This window comes from Opisthocomus hoazin, chromosome 15 (genome assembly GCF_030867145.1).
Source record: "Opisthocomus hoazin isolate bOpiHoa1 chromosome 15, bOpiHoa1.hap1, whole genome shotgun sequence".
Taxonomy (NCBI): domain Eukaryota; kingdom Metazoa; phylum Chordata; class Aves; order Opisthocomiformes; family Opisthocomidae; genus Opisthocomus; species Opisthocomus hoazin.
The window spans coordinates 26,463,378-26,483,558 of NC_134428.1; the positions used below are offsets into that span (position 1 = coordinate 26,463,378).

The 20,181-nt window shown below is 41.9% G+C and overlaps 2 protein-coding genes across 7 annotated transcripts in view; one reads left to right on the plus strand and one right to left on the minus strand.

Moving 5' to 3' along the window:
• Positions 1-480: 480 nt before the first annotated feature.
• On the minus strand, positions 481-15,346 carry NSMCE1 (NSE1 component of SMC5/6 complex). 2 transcript variants are annotated; one of them, XM_075436513.1, is made up of 8 exons: positions 14,983-15,346; positions 13,879-14,022; positions 5,957-6,078; positions 4,765-4,842; positions 3,298-3,444; positions 2,207-2,323; positions 1,171-1,291; positions 481-705 (listed from the first exon to the last, which is right to left on the minus strand). In XM_075436513.1, exons 1-8 carry the CDS (start codon positions 15,317-15,319, stop codon positions 629-631), a joined length of 1,143 nt encoding a protein of 380 aa, XP_075292628.1. In that variant the 5' UTR covers positions 15,320-15,346; the 3' UTR covers positions 481-628. The 2 variants fall into 2 exon arrangements, with proteins under 2 accessions (XP_075292628.1, XP_075292629.1); XM_075436514.1 differs by lacking the exon at positions 14,983-15,346 and adding an exon at positions 14,391-14,628.
• Positions 15,347-15,524: 178 nt separating this feature from the next.
• Positions 15,525-20,181, plus strand: part of IL4R (interleukin 4 receptor) — a 28,121-nt gene continuing 23,464 nt past the window's right edge. For 4 of the 5 annotated variants that reach the window (XM_075436752.1, XM_075436750.1, XM_075436755.1 and 1 more), the window contains exon 1: positions 15,526-15,692. The gene's annotated coding sequence lies outside the window, so the exon portion shown is untranslated. Of the gene's footprint in view, positions 15,693-20,181 lie in introns of all 5 variants that reach the window. The other variant, XM_075436749.1, reaches the window with a different exon arrangement.

Genomic DNA, 20,181 nt, shown 5'->3' on the forward strand with positions numbered 1-20,181 from the left:
CCTTCCCAATCGTTTTGCCTGGGAATATTCCCTCTTATTGCACATAGCTGCTTATAACCTGGCCTTATGTCAGATGAACTCTTCTGTGTCTGAAGAAGGGACAAAAACCAAGCAACAGTGCCAAATGGAAGCATTCAAACTGTAGCCCTGGATCAGATACTCGGCCAGCTGCCTTAGTGAGGAGATCCCAAGTGCTGCATTCATTTTTTTCACCTACTTGAAGTCCTGTGGTGCTAGTAACCGGTTTCATTTTCAGTTGTGCAACTGAAACAGTACAAATAGGGAACACTCTTGCTGAGAAAGGCTTCTTTTAATAGTTTGCCTGCACAGGTCAGCTAGCAGGACTGACTAAAAACATTTGCATGTTTCATTCCCGAACATGCACTGGGAGTCCCAACCCAAGATCAGGGAGAACTACATACACAAAACAGCCTCCAAGAAAGCTGTGCAGGCATAACTGTGAAGAAGGAAAACAGGAAGGTAAATGATAGTTTTATTTTAAGATTCTTAAAACTTCAGGAAAAAATAAGTACACTGAAAAATGCATGGTTGCTCATATGTACAATACAGCCTGGCTATTCTGCAAGAGGGGAAAAAATTATTTCACTGAAAGCATGTTTTGCTAGTGTCATCTAGTGCTGAGAAGGAAGCTCTTCTCTGCTCTCCCTGTTTTTGATGGTGACGGGGAGTCTATCCGGCTCATACCTGTGAAAACAAAAGGAAGGTTAACGAATGACACACAAAAAAAGGATTATACTGTATAACCTCCATATTTTTAAAATGCGTTATATATTCCTGTGTTCCTGTGCAGAATGCCTAATTTCCCTGGCTAAACAGAATAATTCTGAAGAGACTGTGCTCTTCTTGGAAGCTCAGTATTTCCACAAGTTTCAGTGTCGTGTCATGTCAGTCCCCTGCTCCCCACCCCCTCCACACTCCCAATATTGTTAGAAGCGATATGCCCAAGATCTGCTAGGGACCATAAGGCCTAATCCTTGCACTTTCAGGGCTCAGTGTTGTCCATGTATGGTCTGCTGTCTGAAATGTGCAACTGAAGTCAGAAATAACTGATAATTCAACTACAGTTATACAGGCAGTGCCACCAAGTATCACAATTCATTCTCTAGTATTATTGCACTCATTTTTTTTTTTAAATAGGTTGCTTGGTACCTGGAATGTCACAAGACCAGAAATCATTACACTGCGGACAGCGTGGTTCAGTCTGAGCTCTAAAGTACTTCCTGACACAAGGTAAATGCATTCCAATTCCACAGGATTCACATACTTGGCTCTGAAATCAGAAGTGTTAATAAAAAAAAAAAGTCTTTCTAACCTGTCCTTCAGTTTAACATGAAGTTGTTACCAAGGGCAGAAGGTATGCAGTGCTTTATTCCAAAGAATGGTTCACACAGTACAGTTGGTGGATACTCAAAAGTCAAAGCTGGTAAATAATAAAAGGAGGTATTTTCCTAGAAACTAGGAAATACCATTTCCCCATATGGAGAAACTTTAGCTTGAAAGAGAGACAAGACCGAGCTATTTGGGTGCAGTAAAGAGACTGACTGGGATGGAAAAAGTAACGTGGAAGTATGTTAGTTGGGAAGATGAGAAGATGCAGGGTCAAGCAGCAAGAGAATGCAGTAGTTTTGGTATAGGAGTTCAGGTTGTAACCACTTAAGCAAGACTAAACTGGCAACTTACGAGGTATCAACATGTAGTGCTTTAGCATGCTATATATAAACGTACATGTTCATTCTGAAGTCTAAGACACAAGCAATTCCTGAACCAAAACCCAGGACCAAAGATGAATGTGTGTCACATGTCACTACTTGTACAGTCCAAAGATAAGATGGCTAACACGTAACGCCTATTTAAGGATAAGGGTTCATCTCTAGCCTGCTGGCTCTGGAAAGCAAGACAGCACAATAATGTTCCTCACTGGGTGAGTTCGCTTTCTCCAAGTTTACACTTGGAGATACCGCTCCAAGACAGGTTTTGTTCCAAGCACAAGATAAAATACCTACACTGAAAAAAAAAAGGGGGGGGGGGGGGGATTTTTCTTTATATACATGGGAACCATTACAAGATTACAAGACCAGAATTTTTCAGTCCCTGCCTAATACTCAAAGGAAAGTATCACAAACTTCGGCTATGACCACCTAAGTACATCAGCAGATGCCTACTGAGGTAATAGAACAAACGTTACCTGGATGGCAAGGCTGTGACAGATGTTGCACTTCCTTGCTGCATCTTGGTAGTTGCTGAGAATGTACTGTTCCATCTCAATTATGCAGCGAGTATGCAGAGTGTATTCTCCATTTCTCTGAGGAAACAAGTGGTGAGACGAATTTGTTTTAATTCCTTTTACCTTTTTTGACTTTTCTAACCACCTACTAGCAAGCATTTGACATCCACTTTTTCCTGTCATGGTGAAACTAACATGTGGACGCTGATATAATGCAAAGCCAAAATACTTTTGATGTAGCAGAATTAATTTGTTTACAGGATCAGAATAAAGGTCTCACACCTTTAACAGAGATGTAGTCCTTGGAAGGTACAGATGAGCAAGCATGCTCTTCTTAAAGAAGGATTTGGGACCCCCTATTTGCACATTAGCAGAAATTCTACTGGCTTTCAGCAAATGTAGGTATTTACTGCTTGAGGTATCTTTGAAAATCTCTACTAAATCACTCTAACGTAAGTAAGTGTGTGGCAGCAGGTTGGAGATCTATGATTCAATGAATCCAGGAGAAAGGGGATTGAGGTCTCACTTGTCTTGGCAAGCAACTGCAGTGTCCACATGCTAAGCTATTCTGAATTTCTCCCTGATGAAGTAAAGGATTTTTAAAATTCTGCACAGTGGCCCATATTTTTCTGATACAGGAGTTTTCAACATGTTTGGCCTCACTGCTTTTCAGGATATTATAAATATAACTCACAGCACTGATCACCCTGAAGAGCTTTCCCCAGCTCTTGTTCCAAGTTCAAGTACGCTGTGCTGTTGCGTACAAAGGATGTCCGTATGTCGCCATGCAGGGCTGTACATACATACCTACCTAGCTCAGGTACAAGAAACTGAAACCAGCTTGTCCTCTATAGACGTACCCAAGGACTTTTTCCTTGTAAATGTACGACCTTTTCTGCAAAAAACACTGAAGCAGCAATAAGCACAGGCCCCACAAAACCATTTCTGCCATCATTTATTAAAGAACAGCTCCAGTTTCAGCCATCACATCCATAGGAAAATAAAAGCTGGACCTATTACAATATGAACACTTGAAAAGATACAGCATTTACCTCAGAGAGCCACTTATCCTCCACGAAAAGTTTCAGAACTTGTTCTGCTTCCTTTTTCTTCATTTTTTTTGTCTTAAGTTGGTCAGCCAAATTTAAAATATCTGTAGAAGAGGCAAAGCCATTTTCTGATAAAATTATTAGGTCCATCTACAGAAAGAAACATTTTCAACTATTAAAACAAACATGCAATTAGATAGTCACGCCTCATAGTAATGTGCAGCTTTTTCAGCATCCATATATACAAGATACACTACAGTATATGGCTTGAACCAGAACTGTAAAACAAAGGCCAAAAGCTGAAATAATCATTGTTACCTTGACAGTTTTCATCTTTGCCAAGAAAACATTTCCACAAATAGAACTGTACAGTGATGCCTAAATGCAGCTGTATTCAGGGGCTCTTGAGCATACTCAGGGGTGACAGATCTGTTTCTTTTTATCTGTTCTTTGTCCAGGTTCTTTTGAGGAAAAATCACTACTAAAGTAAGTTTGTCCACTCTTGAGTCATCAGTATTGCTGAACCTACCTGGCATTTATTGTAGCAATATTACCAATCTTCTGAGAATTTCTCATTGGAAACATTCCTGCTGCTCATAATTCCAGAGCAGCATGCAGAGCTTTTATGCCAGTAGTAATATATGCCACGACAATGCCATCTCTGCAGTGCTGACATGTGCTTCACCAGTAACGGGGGAGGGCAGAGAAATCTCTGGGTACTATTCAAGTAGTTTCGACTTTTGCAACTGTCACAGAATAGTCAATACTCTTTCCAGTTTAGAAAATGCTATTTTAATGAGTGCACACAAAAAAATATTTTAAAAGTCTAATGGCTGGAGAAATCAAGTCCTGAAAGTTCAAGACAATATAAGAACAATTCATTAAAACATGCAAGATACATAGCTGTGGTCACAACTCACATTGATGGTGGCTGATAAGAAATTAGACATCAAATGTCCTGGAATCTCAGCCCAACAGTTCTATCTGGAACTTTAAAAAATTCTCAAGTGTATGTTTTCTTGTTTAAGAAAATGTTTCAGCATTCTGACCAGTTTATTAAACACAGAATCAATTGGCTAAGCAATAACAATAAACACTTCTATTCAAATCAGCAAATCCAGCTTGTATGTTACTAGCATTAAAAGCTACGTAGTGTGTTAACGAGACTACCAAAGCCAGTGAAAAATTCAGCAGTGACAACTGAAAATCCTGAATAAAGGTGTTTAACTAAAAGCAGATATGTCAAGTCACTACTCCAAACAGCACTCCCCTATTGCTGATTTCAGTTTACCTATAACTGACTTGCAGCAGGGAATCATTACTTGCATTTACTCCATCCCTGCCCCCCCATTTGATTTGGGATAAACTTAGGTGGCAACTAGTTCCTGAACCACATCTCCATTCATTTCCATTCATTTTAAGATGGTAGCTTCACAAATAACATGATTTACTAATAACTGATATACTTACTGTTTTTCTGAATAATTCTAATTCATTTTCCGTATAGTCAGATGCCATTTTAGTTATTTCAGTTTCTGCCAAATTCACCTACAAAAAAAATAAATTGAAATCAAAGTGCCTTTGTATTTCTACACGATAAATTGTAAAAGATCCTCGGGGATAAAGAATACATCACCTTACAACCAAAAGAAATGTCGTTTCTTTAAGTGGCATGAAGGAGGCTGTTCCTTATGGATGGCACTCGATGGTAGTCGAGTGCTGTCTTTACCACCTCTTCCAGCCACATGTTTTCCACAGCTGCCTCTGCCCAGTCCAAGCTCTTAAACAATCCCACCTCCCCGCTAGAGAACTAATAAAACAGTTACTGGTATTTCATGTTCTTACTGCTACTGCTATTTATTATTAGCTCAACTTAATTGGCAAATTGACCCAGAAAGCTTAAAAGTAGCAGCTCATGTTAGAATACCTCCTGTATGGTCTTTTGAAATTACTATATAGCCTTCCCTCTCTGACATGAACATTTCAGAGTATCTAGGGAAACTTTTTATAGGCTGTTCCTTAGCAACTCTTTTATGCTAGGCTGATTTTTGAGTAAGAGAAAAAGAAAGCTGAAGAGGGAGGGCGCTCCATGTTTTCTACCTTAAAAATTCCTCTTGAGAAAGTAAGTCTCCTGTGAGAAAGAAATCTCACTTCAGCACTTAAGCAGTGTTTATGTTAAGTAAATCAGATGCTGCTGTAGTCATTGCTGCCATATTCCATTTCCATACACCTAGGCTACTGGCAATTTACCCTCCCACTTCCCTGTTCTACAAGTGGCTTCTACAACAGCTGCCAGCATAGCAGTGGAACAGCCCCACATAAACCACACAAGACATTGCTAAGAGTGAGAAGCCTGCTGGCACAGTAAAGAGCATACTAACTGCTCTGAAGAGCAGTTCTATAATAGATACACTGCAGCAAAAGGACCCTAAGTAACTAAATCTTTCCAACATCCAAAGATGGCCCTTAGGGCAGCCTTATGTTTATTATGCACAGATAGAGCTAGATCTTTTTGCCCATCTGAAATCGGAAGCTGTGCAGACCTTTTATTGGCATGTTATTCAAAGGCTAGTTCTAACTCAGAGAGCCAGGAGGGTCCCCTGCTCTCTCTGCACTGCTCATGAGAAGTCAAACCACACAATGGCAGCCCACCCGCACTTACTAGAGCATAATGTGCTCGCCCATCGCCTTCCGACATTCCTTTCCGGATCTGCATGAACAAAGGCTGTAGATGGCTGTTAATAGTACTGATGAAATCATCCAGTTTATCATGTGCGTAGTAGACTGAAAATAAATAAGAAAAAGCACATATACAAAAACCCCAAATGACTACACATCAAGCAGATCTTTTTATGTTTCATCTGCTAAAACATTTTTTTCCTAGGTAAAAGAGCTAAAAGCTAGCAAGGCAGAATTCAAACAGGCCTGTTACTTCAGCAGATGTATCATTTTCTTGTGCCGCTGACTACTAGCCTTAAGACAAGCTCAGCTCCTTGAAAGTCAGAGTTTAGAGAGGAAGTCCAGATATTCTGCCTCACTGAATGGAACACACCACGTTAATCCATTACTTACACTGACTTAAAGTAAGCTGAACTGAAAATAAAACTTGACCAGGAAAAATTATTATGCACAATACAAAAATATACTTGCTTTCTTTCATTTACACACAAGGGATCCCTTGATTCTTTGTGTTCTGTTTCACAAAGTAATGGCATGTAAATGATCAAGTTGCATACCAGAAAACTTAAATCTCTAGAGTGTTGTAGAAATACAGGTTAATATATTGTGTCATGTTCTACAAATAAATTAAGTGCTAGCAGAAATTCCATCATAGCCATAATTAAGATGGACTTTGGAGTCATTCTGTAGAAGTACGTGCAATGGCTTTTGCTTGCACAGCAACAGCACACGCCCTCAAGCGTTGCCATCCAAACCAAAATGTCAGTGGCAAAACTACTGTGACTTCAGCAGGCTAGGGTTTAAAAAACAGAGTTAAGTAACAGCTCGTAACTTTAGAAAAATGATTGATGTCTCAAGAATACTACCAGTTATGACTAACTTAATGCTGTTCTCGGTCACGAGTCAATCACTTGTGTAACAGCATCAGACAGAGGGCCCACTCTCAAAACCCCACTATACTTTACAGTGTAGTACAATGCAAAAACATCATTCACAGGAGGCTCCTGACCAGAAAATTCATGATTCATGTAAGACTCCTTAAGTGAACATAACCAACAAACAGCAGGAACAATAACAAAGTATAGTATTAAAGTAAATACAATTTTGTCAAATTGTTGTGCCACCTGCCTGGCACCTGTCAGCAGGAAACAGTCTGCATATATCAGATGCCAGAGAGCATTAGTGACAGATCTAAAAGCAGGTAAGATGAAAGATAACAGAAGAATATTATTTTGTACAACAGCTGTAACATTTTAATGTGAGATGACTGTCTGCTCTAGTAGGTCTTCTGTGGAAAAAAAAAGGGATATAATCATAAAAGAAAGAACAGGGGACAGACCACACCAAAAGCTGCACTTAACAATTTTAACATCTAAAAAATGTTAAGGTGTTAATTAACATCAGACAAACTAACGTGTTCTTCATTCAGTAAGTATCCATAATCCTTGTATTCTGACTATGCATGTACAGCAATCTCTTTGTCCTTTTTTCTTCTGGTAAAATATCTCAGAGGTGTCAACAGTACTTCAAAAGACTGTATTTAAGCAGACGTTGTTAACATGAGTATGTTAGATGCATACTAGAGCCAGGACTATCTTACTTACAAAATACTGTATTAAACTGTTTGAAAAGTCTTAATTTCCCATAACTTACCCTGGAAAATGTAGTAACTTAAAAAAAAAAAAAAAAAACACACCAAAAAAAAAACCACCCACCAACCAAACACTAAGACTTAGTTACAATTGTTGTAAATTATTTTTTTGTAGCAGAAATAAATAATTTCCTTCTCTAGGGCACAAAATGCAATCTCAACTAATACGATACCACAGATGTACTTACTGTAATCTGTTTTCAGTGAAATAAAATTAAAGGAAATTGCTATTTCTGTACCAAATTATGAACACAACAAAGTTGTTCATAGCATTTAAAATATATGCAGGAACCAGGTATTATTCTTCATGTCCATAAACAATTCTCAGCCCTGAGCACTTAATAAAGGTAACACATGACAGCATTAGAAAGAGAGCTCATTATGTGTTACCTTAAACACTGCTTGGGAGCATTTTCCTTAGAATAAATTATTTCTTCAATGACAGCAGATAAGCAAATAGGAAACAGCAAACAGTAAATAAATGGAACACAAATATTCTGGGGTTTGGGTTTTTTTTCCCTAAATTTAAACAAACTCTTAATAATAAACTCAAATATTTTACACAGAAAAGCTGAACTGATCTCTCACTGAAGATAAAGCAGAGGTGCTCAGACAAACCAGAAACTGTTCTGAATGTGTCTGTATGCAAAGTATAAGCAGCAGATAGCACAACAAACTTACACTCTTGGTTAATTATCACTTTTCAACAGGCATTGTTTTAAACTTTCTTGCTTACAGACAACCAAACAAAACGAATCTTTATTACTTAGATTAGTCTGAGATGCCACAGCTTCATGATAAATTTAAAAATATACTGGCACCGTTATAAAATTAGAGCTCCCGTGTTTACAGCAAAAGACTGCAAGTAAGCTGAGTGAATGCTTTAAAAGAAAAGAGATAGGACCTTTACTCATATAAAAACTGAACACATAGTTGTCATATCTATGTAATTCAGCTCCTGTGTTCCCTGTAACCAGAAGATTAAGCAGAAGATTAAGTACAATTCTAGTCTGCAAAGTACCATTACGAAAATATCATGTTTTTCTTCTACTTTGATGACACTGAGCAGATGTAATATAAGCCAATGATGACCCGTGTTGATATTTATGGCTGATTTCCAAGATCAAACCATATGTAAAAAACTAGTAACTATAGAACAGCTTTTTACATGGAGCCAATCAGTTCACAAACTTTAGAATTAAACAAGAAAATGGCACAAACCATGAAGAATAACATGACAAATTACTTTGGATTCTAAGTCACTGATAACTCAGTTTTCATTTCACAGAAGAATAAAAGAAGAATAAAACATTCAGAAAAATGCATTTGAGGAAAAAAAATGTAGTGGGGTCTGGGTTTTTTTTCCCCATTTCCTAAAGTGACTTTCTTAGTACTAAGATGATTAATGTAATAAGAAGCTCCCTATCAGAATTTGAAAATGCTGTCTGACTTTATTACCAGAACATCTGAATCAGTAATTGATAAGCTTCTCTACATTTTGTTTCAATCCAGGTACAAGACACCTGATAAGCAGCAAAAAACATTAAGCAGAAAATATGGCCTGTGTTACTTGGGACACAAAAATAGATTGCTTCCTTCTGACCTTAACTTCTAAGGACAAGTAGATACAGGTCCACAGTAAAAACAGAAAAGTCCCTGTGGAGTGGGTAGCATTGTGACAAGGTACAAGAATACGACTGTCCTCGGTTTGGCCAGGACAGGGTTAATTTTCACCAGAATCCAGGAAGAGGCACAGCCGGGTGGGCTGACCCAACCCCAACCTGGCCAAACAGAGCAGGGTATTCCATACCATGTGCCGTCAAGCTGGGTTCTGGTGGGGGGTGAACTGGGGGGCGGGAACTCACTCGCGGCTCCGGCGCGTGCGGCGCCGGTCCTTTCCGGGAGAACGCCTCTGTGGGGTCGTGCGGTTTGTTCTGTTTATTCCCCTTTTCTGTATCGTTGTTGTTGCTGTTCCCTCTGTTTGCTGTTCTGTTAAACTGCCCATATCCCGACCCACCAGTTTTCTGCCTGTTTCTTTCCATTCTCCTCCGCACGCCGGCGGGGGGAGGGGCGGCCGCGTGGCGCTTTTGTTGCCGGCGGCAGCCGAAACCAAAACAACGACTAAGCCTGGCAGGAGCACGGTTTCCAGAACTAGTAATGGGCAATATGATGCAGGTGACATGGCAGAAAGTACAGCCATCCACCAGAAAACCTCATCTCATCCTCACCAAAACGTTTCCTCAGCATTCGCTTCTCTCACAACGCGTAAGAGAAATAACTGAAGTGCATTTGTTTGAAAGCATTCACAACGCTATAGCAAAGCACTGCCAAGGAACTGTTTGATCTCACTGTCTGTACTCCACTGATCTCTCCCAGTCCCTCTTCCATCAGTGCTTTGTGATACTCTTGTCTACACAAAAATGCCTAGTTTGAGGAGCCAAGAGCCACATTTTCTAGCTTTGACATATTTGATGCACTATAAAGCAAAATGTCAAACAACAGTACAGTGGATTTTTCTGTTGTTTTGCAATGCAAACTTGTCTGGTAACACAAAACATAGACTTCAAACAGATGGTTATCTGCAAATTCCACCACAGATAAGAAAAATTCCCCTAAACTCTAGCTGAACTTTGCAGACAAGATACAAGCGTAATTAGCACACTGGGTCACACCTAGGCACAGCTGCTGGGGCTTTTCCTAGAATACTAGAAGACACACAAAACATGTAAAGCAAAAATGCTTGTCTATTCTATGAATCCCTGTTTCTCATATATAATTTATTTAGTGGGTCTTTCAACAGCCAAGCATGAAATATATTATGCTTAAGAAATTGGTATGATTGTAGACTAAAGTTATTTTCTTCTGAATTCAGCTAGCAAGCCAGTTAAATAGAATACAGAACACAGTTAGACAAAAGCCAGTCTGATACAATCCACGTTAATGAATGGTTAATCAATATACTCCTGCTGTACATCCAAAAAGGCAGGAAAAAAAGCAGTTTTCTCTCATTCTTCTATCCTTTCATATATGGACTATATCAGCCATTTTTCTAATGAACTTCCCTGTAACTTAATATACACTCACATTTTATAATTAATTTTATATTGTCCTTCAGTAAATATGGCCATTGGTTTCAAAAGCTACATGATTTTGTGTCCAAATTATCCTTAGGTTCATCAAAAATATAGCAAAAGAAAATGTATCTGTGTTTTCTGTTAACCTTCTGGCCTTTAAGAACGTGGCAAAGAAAACACTTGTGGATGACCATGTCTTTGGAAAATAAAATGCTGGTCATGAAAATGCCTAATATTGTTATATTTAAATTCTCATCAGATGAAGATGTGCTGAATCCAAGAAAAAGACAGATAAACCTGGAAATCTTATCAAGGGTTAGAGAGCACATGAATCTCAGTATTTATTCCACCATCTGAAAAAAAAAGTCATGCTATTACATAGAGAAATGTGTTTTCTAGGGGAGAGGCACCATCTTTCTATCTGTACTATTTAGAGCAGTGTAAACCCAGAGCTTCAGTTATCAAAGAACTTCACCTGGCTTGGAAGACAGCAGGAAAAATAACTACAAACTCTCCTATTTTTACTGTTTCCTGATTTCATACTAGGGTCAGAAGAATATTCTACGTATTCTCCTCCCACAGACTCTGTCTTGTAAAGGGATCCCACCACAGCCAACTCAGATACTACCATTTCCCTGACTATACAAAGGAAAAGCGCACTTGCACCCACAGACAACACACAAAGCCACCCCAGAAAGGATGCCCAGAATGTTGTGGTACCTTAGCTATTATATAATGCTAGAGATCTGCAACATGTCTTTAACTTTGCACTTAAGTTTTTACTATGTGTTTCATAACTGGAGAAGCCATAACACAATGCAGACAGAACCAGCATGCATTAAGGGATTCCAGTCAAAAAGTATTAACAATTATAATAACCTTCCTTAACAAGCCTGCAATTTGTATCCTGACTGAACTGTACACTTTGCAGTGGTCCTATGCAGCACTTTGCTAGATGTCTGGAACATTTCCTTCAGAGCTGTGTGCAGATATTAGCATAGACACTTGTCTGCTAACAAGAAGCATGCAGGTGATACACAAAAAAATAAGGTGTCTCCGGGCCAAAAGACTTAGGATTTTGAAATAAACCAGAACAAGAGAATGTGTCAAACACCAGAGCGGAAAGTTTTCAGATCTCCTTGCTCAGAGGCTGCACAGGCTGGTTACAATATGACTTCACTAAGCAGTATTAAGAGGTATTTGAAGAAACTACATCAAAATCAGACCTTCATCTAGAAACAGTCCAGTCAAACTGAGTTTCCTCACAAAAATGCTATTACCGTGATCTCATAAACTGTAATACTGTTAACTTTGCCCCTAACAAGGATGGGTTTGTCAAATCGCTGGTTCTTTTCTTCATAAAGCAAATGTGGGGGAAAGCGTTCCATTCAGTGAGTCAAGTTCAACATCCTTTTGCCTCCCAACGTGACACAAAGCTTACCTAGGTAGAGCCTTTAACAGAACTGTAACAGTTAAAACTCCCACACTGTATCTGTGTAATTTCACAAACTTTTCCATTGCACATCAACTGTCACTATGCAGAAAAAAAATTAAGTACTCAGTAGGCAGCAGTTGCAATGGAGCCATTTTTTCCTAAATTTTTCTATTAAATAAACCTTCCTAATTAATAACAGCTCTGTCAGCTCTTACTGCGGTACAAGCTCACTGATCCTGCATACTGAAAACACAATCTAGCCATAAAGATTTTTTTCTTAAGGTTTTTTGTCCTTAACACACAATAAACTCACCATAGCCGTGCTATTGGCTTAGGCCATCTCTAGCATTTATGATAAATTCTTTTACAAATCATAGTGGCTTGGTTCTCACAAATGCAGGAGTAAACCTGTAAAAAGCAACGTCATTTTTCCACACTTCCATTTTTTCAGTCAGAAATTTGCATAGGTGCTGATATAACTCTTTTGGCTCAGGAGAGTTTGAAAACCTATGGCTCCTTTTAACTAAGGAAAATACATAAATAGTGCCATCATCCAGGACAGACTCCACTTGTGGCAACAAAGCAAGATGGAGTTCACCACAGGCTGTGCGCATCAGTGACTACAGTCTCTTCTCTCTTAACAGAAAGAAAGAATAGTTAGCAATGCTGATGCTAAAGTTACCATCCTGGTTAGCACCAGCAACTGAATAACTCAGTTCCCCTGCAGTCATTGGTTCAGCTCTCAGCTGACTCACACAAATACCCTCAACTGACTAAACCCCTCAAATAACTGTTAAGAAGGCTTTTAAGTCGTAAATGCTAGAGAACTAGAAAATAATTTGAGACATATATATAGTACATATTAGATCTCAGAATGTGTAATTTAAACATTTGCTGGAGTTATCTGCCTTTCAATAGCAATGGTTTAAAATCACTAACCTGAACAGCATTTGGGTGTTTCCTTTTAAATGGTACTTTTTGTTCTTACACATTCCTTATTCAATTTTGTTCATAAATAAGGAAAATGCAAATAGAGGAATTTTGTTTCTTTCACTATTTTCTGGGAACCAGCAACTGACACATCTAACACCTACTGATTAATTAGTGATAAACACATTACTCATTACAGCTTTATTTTGGTCTGTGCCCACTACATTTTCAAAATTAGTGAAGATGAATGATCTGTAAGCAGATCTCTGAAAAAATCCTTATCAATTTGATTACGCATTTCTGTACTATTTAAGTTTGAACATGAACTTCAAACAGATTTGACAGTATACAACCAAATTTTTGTTACGTGCCATAAAATTCAGCTCAGTACAGTGTATATTAAGACTAACCAGCTGACCATGTAATTGGTCAGACATGACAGATTTATTCAAGATGGATAACAGCATACACTTCATATTATATTCCAAAGGAAATCTTTCCAAATAGGTATGAAGGAAGACATTCTGGAAATTTCAGCACTAGCAGTGTCAAAACCAATTTTTTTTTAAATGTCTAACCTATAAACAACATCTTTGCTAAAATAAAAAGTGGTCTGTATGAGTCTGACCCGATTAAAACTTAGTCTCCTCATTGCAGTGTTATTTTTTATTTTAGGAAAGAGCGAGAACACTCATATCATTAAAGTTTTTAACTTTTTAGATGGTGTATGCTTTTCAGAAATCTATTTGCAAGCTGCACCAGGAAAAACAGTAGTTCTTCCATCTCCGTTCTTTTTTTCCAAAAGAGAGACACACCTTTATGGATTTCACAGCAGCGCCTGTGCAATTTCCTAGCCTCTGATCCTTCCATTATCCCATGAGACATCAGGACCTGCAAGAAGCGTCGATGAGCATCAGTCATCTGAGCTGCCATCACAATATTCCACCAGGCTCCAAATGCTGCAAGATGTGTAACATGGAATTAATGTACATGTTCACACAAATTAAAAATATACAGTCCAAGCATATGTAAGATTTCAATTAAAATATCTAACATTCCATCAGGGCAAAACAGCAGATTCCCCAGATTGTTCTCAGAATACAGATGGTGCCTAACGCCAAGGTTCTAGGAGAAGGATGCAAAAGATAACAGTCCAACTAATTTTAGCAACAGAATAAACCACCACAGGCACGCGCTATCGTACCCCCGAACCAAACATAGCGGCGTGGGATGTGTACCAATCAACAGAAAACCTTGCACAGCTCTGTGTTAGATGCTTCTGCTTACCGCATATCCTAATAACTTGTCTAATTAGAGTGTAACTTACTTCAGACACAAAATCCTCTTCTAAATGAAGAACATCAGAACTAAACAAAAGCATCTCAAGAAATTCCTTGACCACTGCATCCAGATAATCGTTAACAGCTCACAAGAAAAGACGCGTCCACACTCCTCCGAGCCACGGGACCGAACCGAGAGACGCCGCTGCGTGCTGGGATTCCCGCGCCTGGCAGCGGCCTCGGACCCGCCGCGCGCAGCCGCTGAGCCCGCCCCGGGGGCAGAGGCCGCCTCGCCGCCCCCGCCGCACCGGGGCTCGGGCCCCAGCGATGCCGCCGCCGGGCTGGGGCGCGCGGGACGCTGCTCTATGGAACACCCCGAAAAGCCTTCTCAGCCGCTTCCCGAGCCGCTGCGGCCCTCCCCCCCGAGCAGACCCGCGGAGCGACCGACGGCCGCAGGCCGCCTCACCGCCCGTTCGGCCTCGGGCCCGCCGCCAGCCGCAGCCCGCGCGTTGAAGCCACGGGCAACCGCCCGAGAAACTGCCCAGCCCCTGCCGAGGCCGACTCCCCTCGGCCCCTGGCCGCTCGGGCTCGGGCCACGGCCCTGCCCTCCCGACACCCCGCTCCCCCCGGCCGCCTCACCCGCCGGCCCCGGGCGCCGCCGCACCCCGCGCTCGACAGCTCGGCGGTCGCTACAACCGCCTGCCATCGATCGGCTCGGCAGCAGCGGGGGCCGAGGCCGTGGCTGGGGCCAGCAGTGCCCGCCCCTCGCCCGTGGGGCGGCCCCGCCCCGTGAGGAGGTGGGTGTAGGGGCGGCCCCGCCCCGTGGCCGGGTGCGGGAGGGCGGCGGCCGCCCGCCGGGTTTTGCGGCATCCCGAGGGGTCCGGCGGACGGCCCGGGCCGGGCGCCGCGGGATTCGTGTTCCCGTCGTGCTCCCGAAAGCCCCGCCGGCTCCAGTGGTGCGGCGGCTCCTCCCCATCCCGGGAGCGCGGCCCGGCTTCGCGGGCGGGTGGCCGCCGGGCTAGGCCCCGCCTGCCCGCGGTCCCGCGCGGGGCCGTCGCGCGTGCTCGGCCGACTCCGCCCGGCGTAGGCGGGGCCGCGGTGGCCGCGGGGGTGGTGGGGCGGGGTGCGCGCGCGGCCGAGAGCTGTTTCCGCCGGGCCGGGCCGGGCCGGGCCGGGCCGTGGCGCCCGTGGCGCCCGTGGGGGGGCGAGGTCGCCGGTCGGCGGAGCGCGGACGCCCGCGGTGGGACGGGCCCGCAAGGTGCCGCGGGACCGGGCGCGCCCCGGTCCGGACCGAAGGCTGGGCACGGGAGGAAGCCGCGCCGCTCCGACCCGGAGCCGGACCAGGCAAGGTACCTTCCCCCCTCCCCCCCTCCGTCCTGTCTGGGGCTGGAGCGGGGTCTGCGCGGTTCGTGCTTCGCGGCTGACGCGGTGCCTGCCGTTCTCCCCGCCAGTGCTGGAGCAGCTCCCGCTTTGCCGTGCTCCCGGCCCCAGTGCGGCGGTGGGCCCAGCGGCGGGCCGGGCAGAATTGCGGTTCCTGCTCCGGAACGTCCCTTGGCCGCGTCGGGACGGTCCCCGGGGCGGGCGGGTTGTCGGGGGGGGGGGAGGCTCGCCCGGTGCGGGCCCTCTGGCCTCCCCCCTGGGGCCCGGGTGCCCGGAGCCCGCAAAGGCGTCGTGCTCGGCAGAAGCGGTTTTCCTTGCTCGAGGCTGTTCGGCTTGGGCGCTCGCTATGCAGCCCCGTCCGGTGACCCGGTGGGATCCCGGGGCCCCCCGCCGCCGGGACCGCGTCCCCGGGCCGGGGCCGTCACCGCGCGGGGCTCGCCCGGGGCTGTGGGGCGAGCTGTTTCGGCCGGTTTAGGCTAGGCTTTTTGTATTTTGGACTGCTTTTTTTTTCACCATGTCCGAGTTCAGCAGTTTCCATAGTTTCTGTCCGTTCTAAATCAGAAAATATCTGAAGCTGTGTTGCTGTGTGCAGACTGATTTGTGGTTTGTCAAATTATGTGGAAGTGCTCTATTCCTTATAGTCCCAAAGAACGTGTTATTATGCCCTTCACTGACCTATGTCATCTCAATATGAAAATATGCTGGAGTGCAGAAACTTCAGCTGAAGTCGTAAATAAAAATTGACCGGTTTCAAGTTTTTTAAAGAGAACCCATCTGCTCATTTTGAGAGGCTCTCCTCCTATTTGTGAGGAGGGGTTTAGCCAGATGTGCCCTTTCCTGCTCCAGAAATGCAGATATCATTTGTATGTTGTTGCGTAAAATGGCATTAATGGTAAGTATCCCAAACGACATGAAGGAATTTGTGGAACAAGAATGGCATTAAAATATGAATAAAATTACTCGTTAAAAAAGAATGTCTTGCTCCTTCGAAATCCACCATTCTGAATTTAAATTCATTCTTTAGTGATCATACAGTGGTGCAGGAAATACTGTATTGGGTAAGCAAAAATATGTGTATTATGCCCTTTAAGATAAAAAATTGGGACAAAGCCTCAGAATCTGTAATCTGAGGATTTAGGCATGGGTTTGAGTTTCTGCTTACTCAGCACTTTCTACTGCACTAGTCTCAGCAAGAAGAGAGAACATGAACACAACGGTGTGTTCATTGAATGGCAAGGAAGCGTATGGGAATGGTTTACTGTTCAGATAACGCAAAGTGGGAACTACTGAATTTTATCTTTTGGCCTTTCATTGACCTAAGTTGCCATCCTTAATTATTGGAACTGCTGAATATCTTCCAGTTTACTCTTTCATCTAAATCTCCTCCTTAGCATACTATACAGGACTCTCTCCTCGGTTTCCAAATTCTTGTGAAAACCCACTTTGTCCGAGACGCCTACGCTTCTTGCCATATGCATCCTTTGTGTGGTTGCCTCTGACAGTCACATTGCATGTCAAAGAGTAGGTATGAAGAGTTATGTTCCTGTAGGTCTGCCATTTTGTATAGGAAAAACAAAAATCAATTAAAAGCAGCACTGAAAAAGATGGAAATTACTCGCTAGCTTTTCTCTTTTGAAATTTTGATGCAAAATCAGTTAGTGAACTTTTGCTATATGCTGCTTATCTCATTTTAGTATGCAGTTACAACCAATGTTTTAAACCAGAAGGAGTAAGACAAGATGTACTTTAATTTTAAAAAGAGCCCGTTTTAAAACAAGGAATGGTCCTTTACCTGTACAGTTGCAGCAAAGGTAAACTAAGCAGTCTTGCGTAGAAATTACTGTCACCTGGATTTTGGGTGTGAGTTACTCTTTGAGCATAACGTTTTTGCAGATTATGCCTGTAGACTAAATGTGACCCTGATTTATTTAGAAGCCCAGACCAGAAGTTGTTATTGTTTTTCTTGATACTAAATGAAATCTTTTCAATCACATAATATTTTTTTTCAAGAGACAGAAATGGTAAATGATCAAAGCATATAACTTGTGCTAGTAATCACGTAGACCTGCTTCTAACCCTGATAGAGATTTCTTTCATAGTTTTGGGGAAGTCACTTGTGTCTTTTACATCTTCCTTTCCTCAAATATATTGGGATTACTAGCACAATTGTGATTTTGGTATTCTCTATATGTGTTACATACTTTTAGATTGGTGTTTCATTATCTGATAGAAAGAAAAACTTAAGAGCTAATAGACAGGAAAACTATTGCCATTTAAAATTTTTCTCGCTTTGCATTGGATTTACTGTCCACTACTCCTATTTAAAGAGAAAAAAAAAAGTTTGCATTTTCATCAGAGCTGTGTTTCATAAGCGTGCAGATCTTTTCTCCTATGGGGGAGATATTTTTGCTCTACCATCTGCTGATTCATACGTGCTTATGTGATACGGGATTCTCTGCCAAGGTTTTAAGAGTTTCTTGGAACTCCAGTCATGCAACAGTATTACTTAACAATGAACTGGAAAGTAAACACTTCCTCTCTTGAGAATTCCAGGAAAAAAGGAAGGTGGGGTTTTTCTTATGCTGGAGCAGTTTGCTCTCTTTTTTTCTGAGCAGCAGCAAATGCCCTTGAGTTCTTTTCAAAAAAGACTGTGCTCAGTCATGTTTTGCCTGTTCCCAAAATGTGAAAAGCTCGGCTCTTAAGAGTTTTGTTGAGCATGTATGAGAAATTAGTCTTTCAAGTATGTCCTTTATTACTAGATGAGCAGTAGCTGCCTCAGAGGTGGTCACAAAAGAGTTTCCAGTCTCATCTTCTGTTTTCACTAACAATGTTCTTATCCCTTAACCTCTGAGATTTAAATTTTCCATGTTTAATCTTTAGAAGCTTGTGCTAGAGTGGTCAGTCATGCATGTGAGAATGGAAGAACTATGGTATCATTAAACGTGACTTTTCTGACAAGGGCAGAAAGGTGAATTATGAGGTAATTGCCTTGGAGCTGAATCTGACATACTGAAGTAACAATTGATTGTAAGTGAAGTGCTAGTGCTTCTAAATATATTGAAAAAACCTAAGATTCTGTTGCTGCGTTTCACAATGATTTGATTTATGTAGATATGTTTATCAATAAAAGGTGTGGTGGTCTTTACAAAAAAGTGATTTTTTCTGACCCTTATTCAACTGAGAGTCTGGCTGTTGCCCACCTCGTGTTTGTTCTATTGGAACATTTGACAGGAAATATTCAACAGCTGTGCTTGAGAATCTTCCCAGTTTTAGAGAGGTTATTTTGAGGGGATATGGCTTTGGAAGCATGCCTTGGAGGCTGCACGTCCTTACACCTGTGTAGTGCCCATCTGCATGCTTCTAAAAGGTTATTAATTTTTTGCTGAGCTAATTGCTTCACAAGTTTATACCACAGCAGAGTTGCTGATCCCTTGCCAGTTCCTTTTGTCGTGTGTGCTGGTGACAGTCAAATCTGTTAGAAGTGTTAAAGGTTGTTCCACTACTGTAGTTGGAGCAGAGGGTATTGAACCACTGTCAACAGGTACATTTCAATGATCTCTTCTACTTCAGAATCTAACAAAACTTCTGCAGAAAGCCCAGCACCACTCTCCTGCTGAAGGAAATCTTCTCAGAAGTTCTCTCCTCTTTACTCAATCACACAGAGAGAATCGTCAGTTTTGAAATAAAAAATAATGTGCCACCTGGGAACTTTGCAGATGTAAGCAGAGCAACTGTAGTATGCGGGTAGTAAGAACACTGCGTCCAGACTTGAAGATTAGAAAATACCAAGAGCATGAGAAGGGGCAAAAGGGTTGAGTATTAACAATGTGCTGCTGAACAAGTTTTATCCATCTTTATACTGAAAGCAAAGTCATAGTTATTCCATATTAGTTAGCATGACTTTACAGATTTACCAATATTTTAAATGTATCACGTACGTTTCTAGTGATATGGAAGCTGGTAGCCATATCTAATCCAGAAGATATTCTTCCACTAAGTGACTACATTGCATCAGCAGAAGAAACTTGGGGAAATGAGTTTTTTTGAAAGTCTTAAATTAGTGATGTCATCTGTTTTCAGTTTACTTGCACAGCTCCGCTATACTTGAAGAATTTTAATATGTAAAAGCTGCATAATTTTCCTTCTTGGAAGTTGTGCTGGTTATGTCGTGATGAGCTATGTGTTTTACAACTTCTAATTATTTGCTGTTTTAATCAGTCTGCATTCTGGTGAAGCAAGGCTTAGAGGTCTTTGCTAAGAACCTTTTTTAAGAGGATGATGTTCTTATCTAGCGTACTGGTGATAGGACTTGGGGAAAACATTTTAGTCAATAGATCAGGCACTTCATTTTAAAATTCTTTGTCATCTGAGTGGAATCATAGGGCTTGGGTGACATGTTGATTGTCAGTGATTTTGGTCTAGCGCTTACCCTCTTAATATCTTGCATACTAGCAGCTT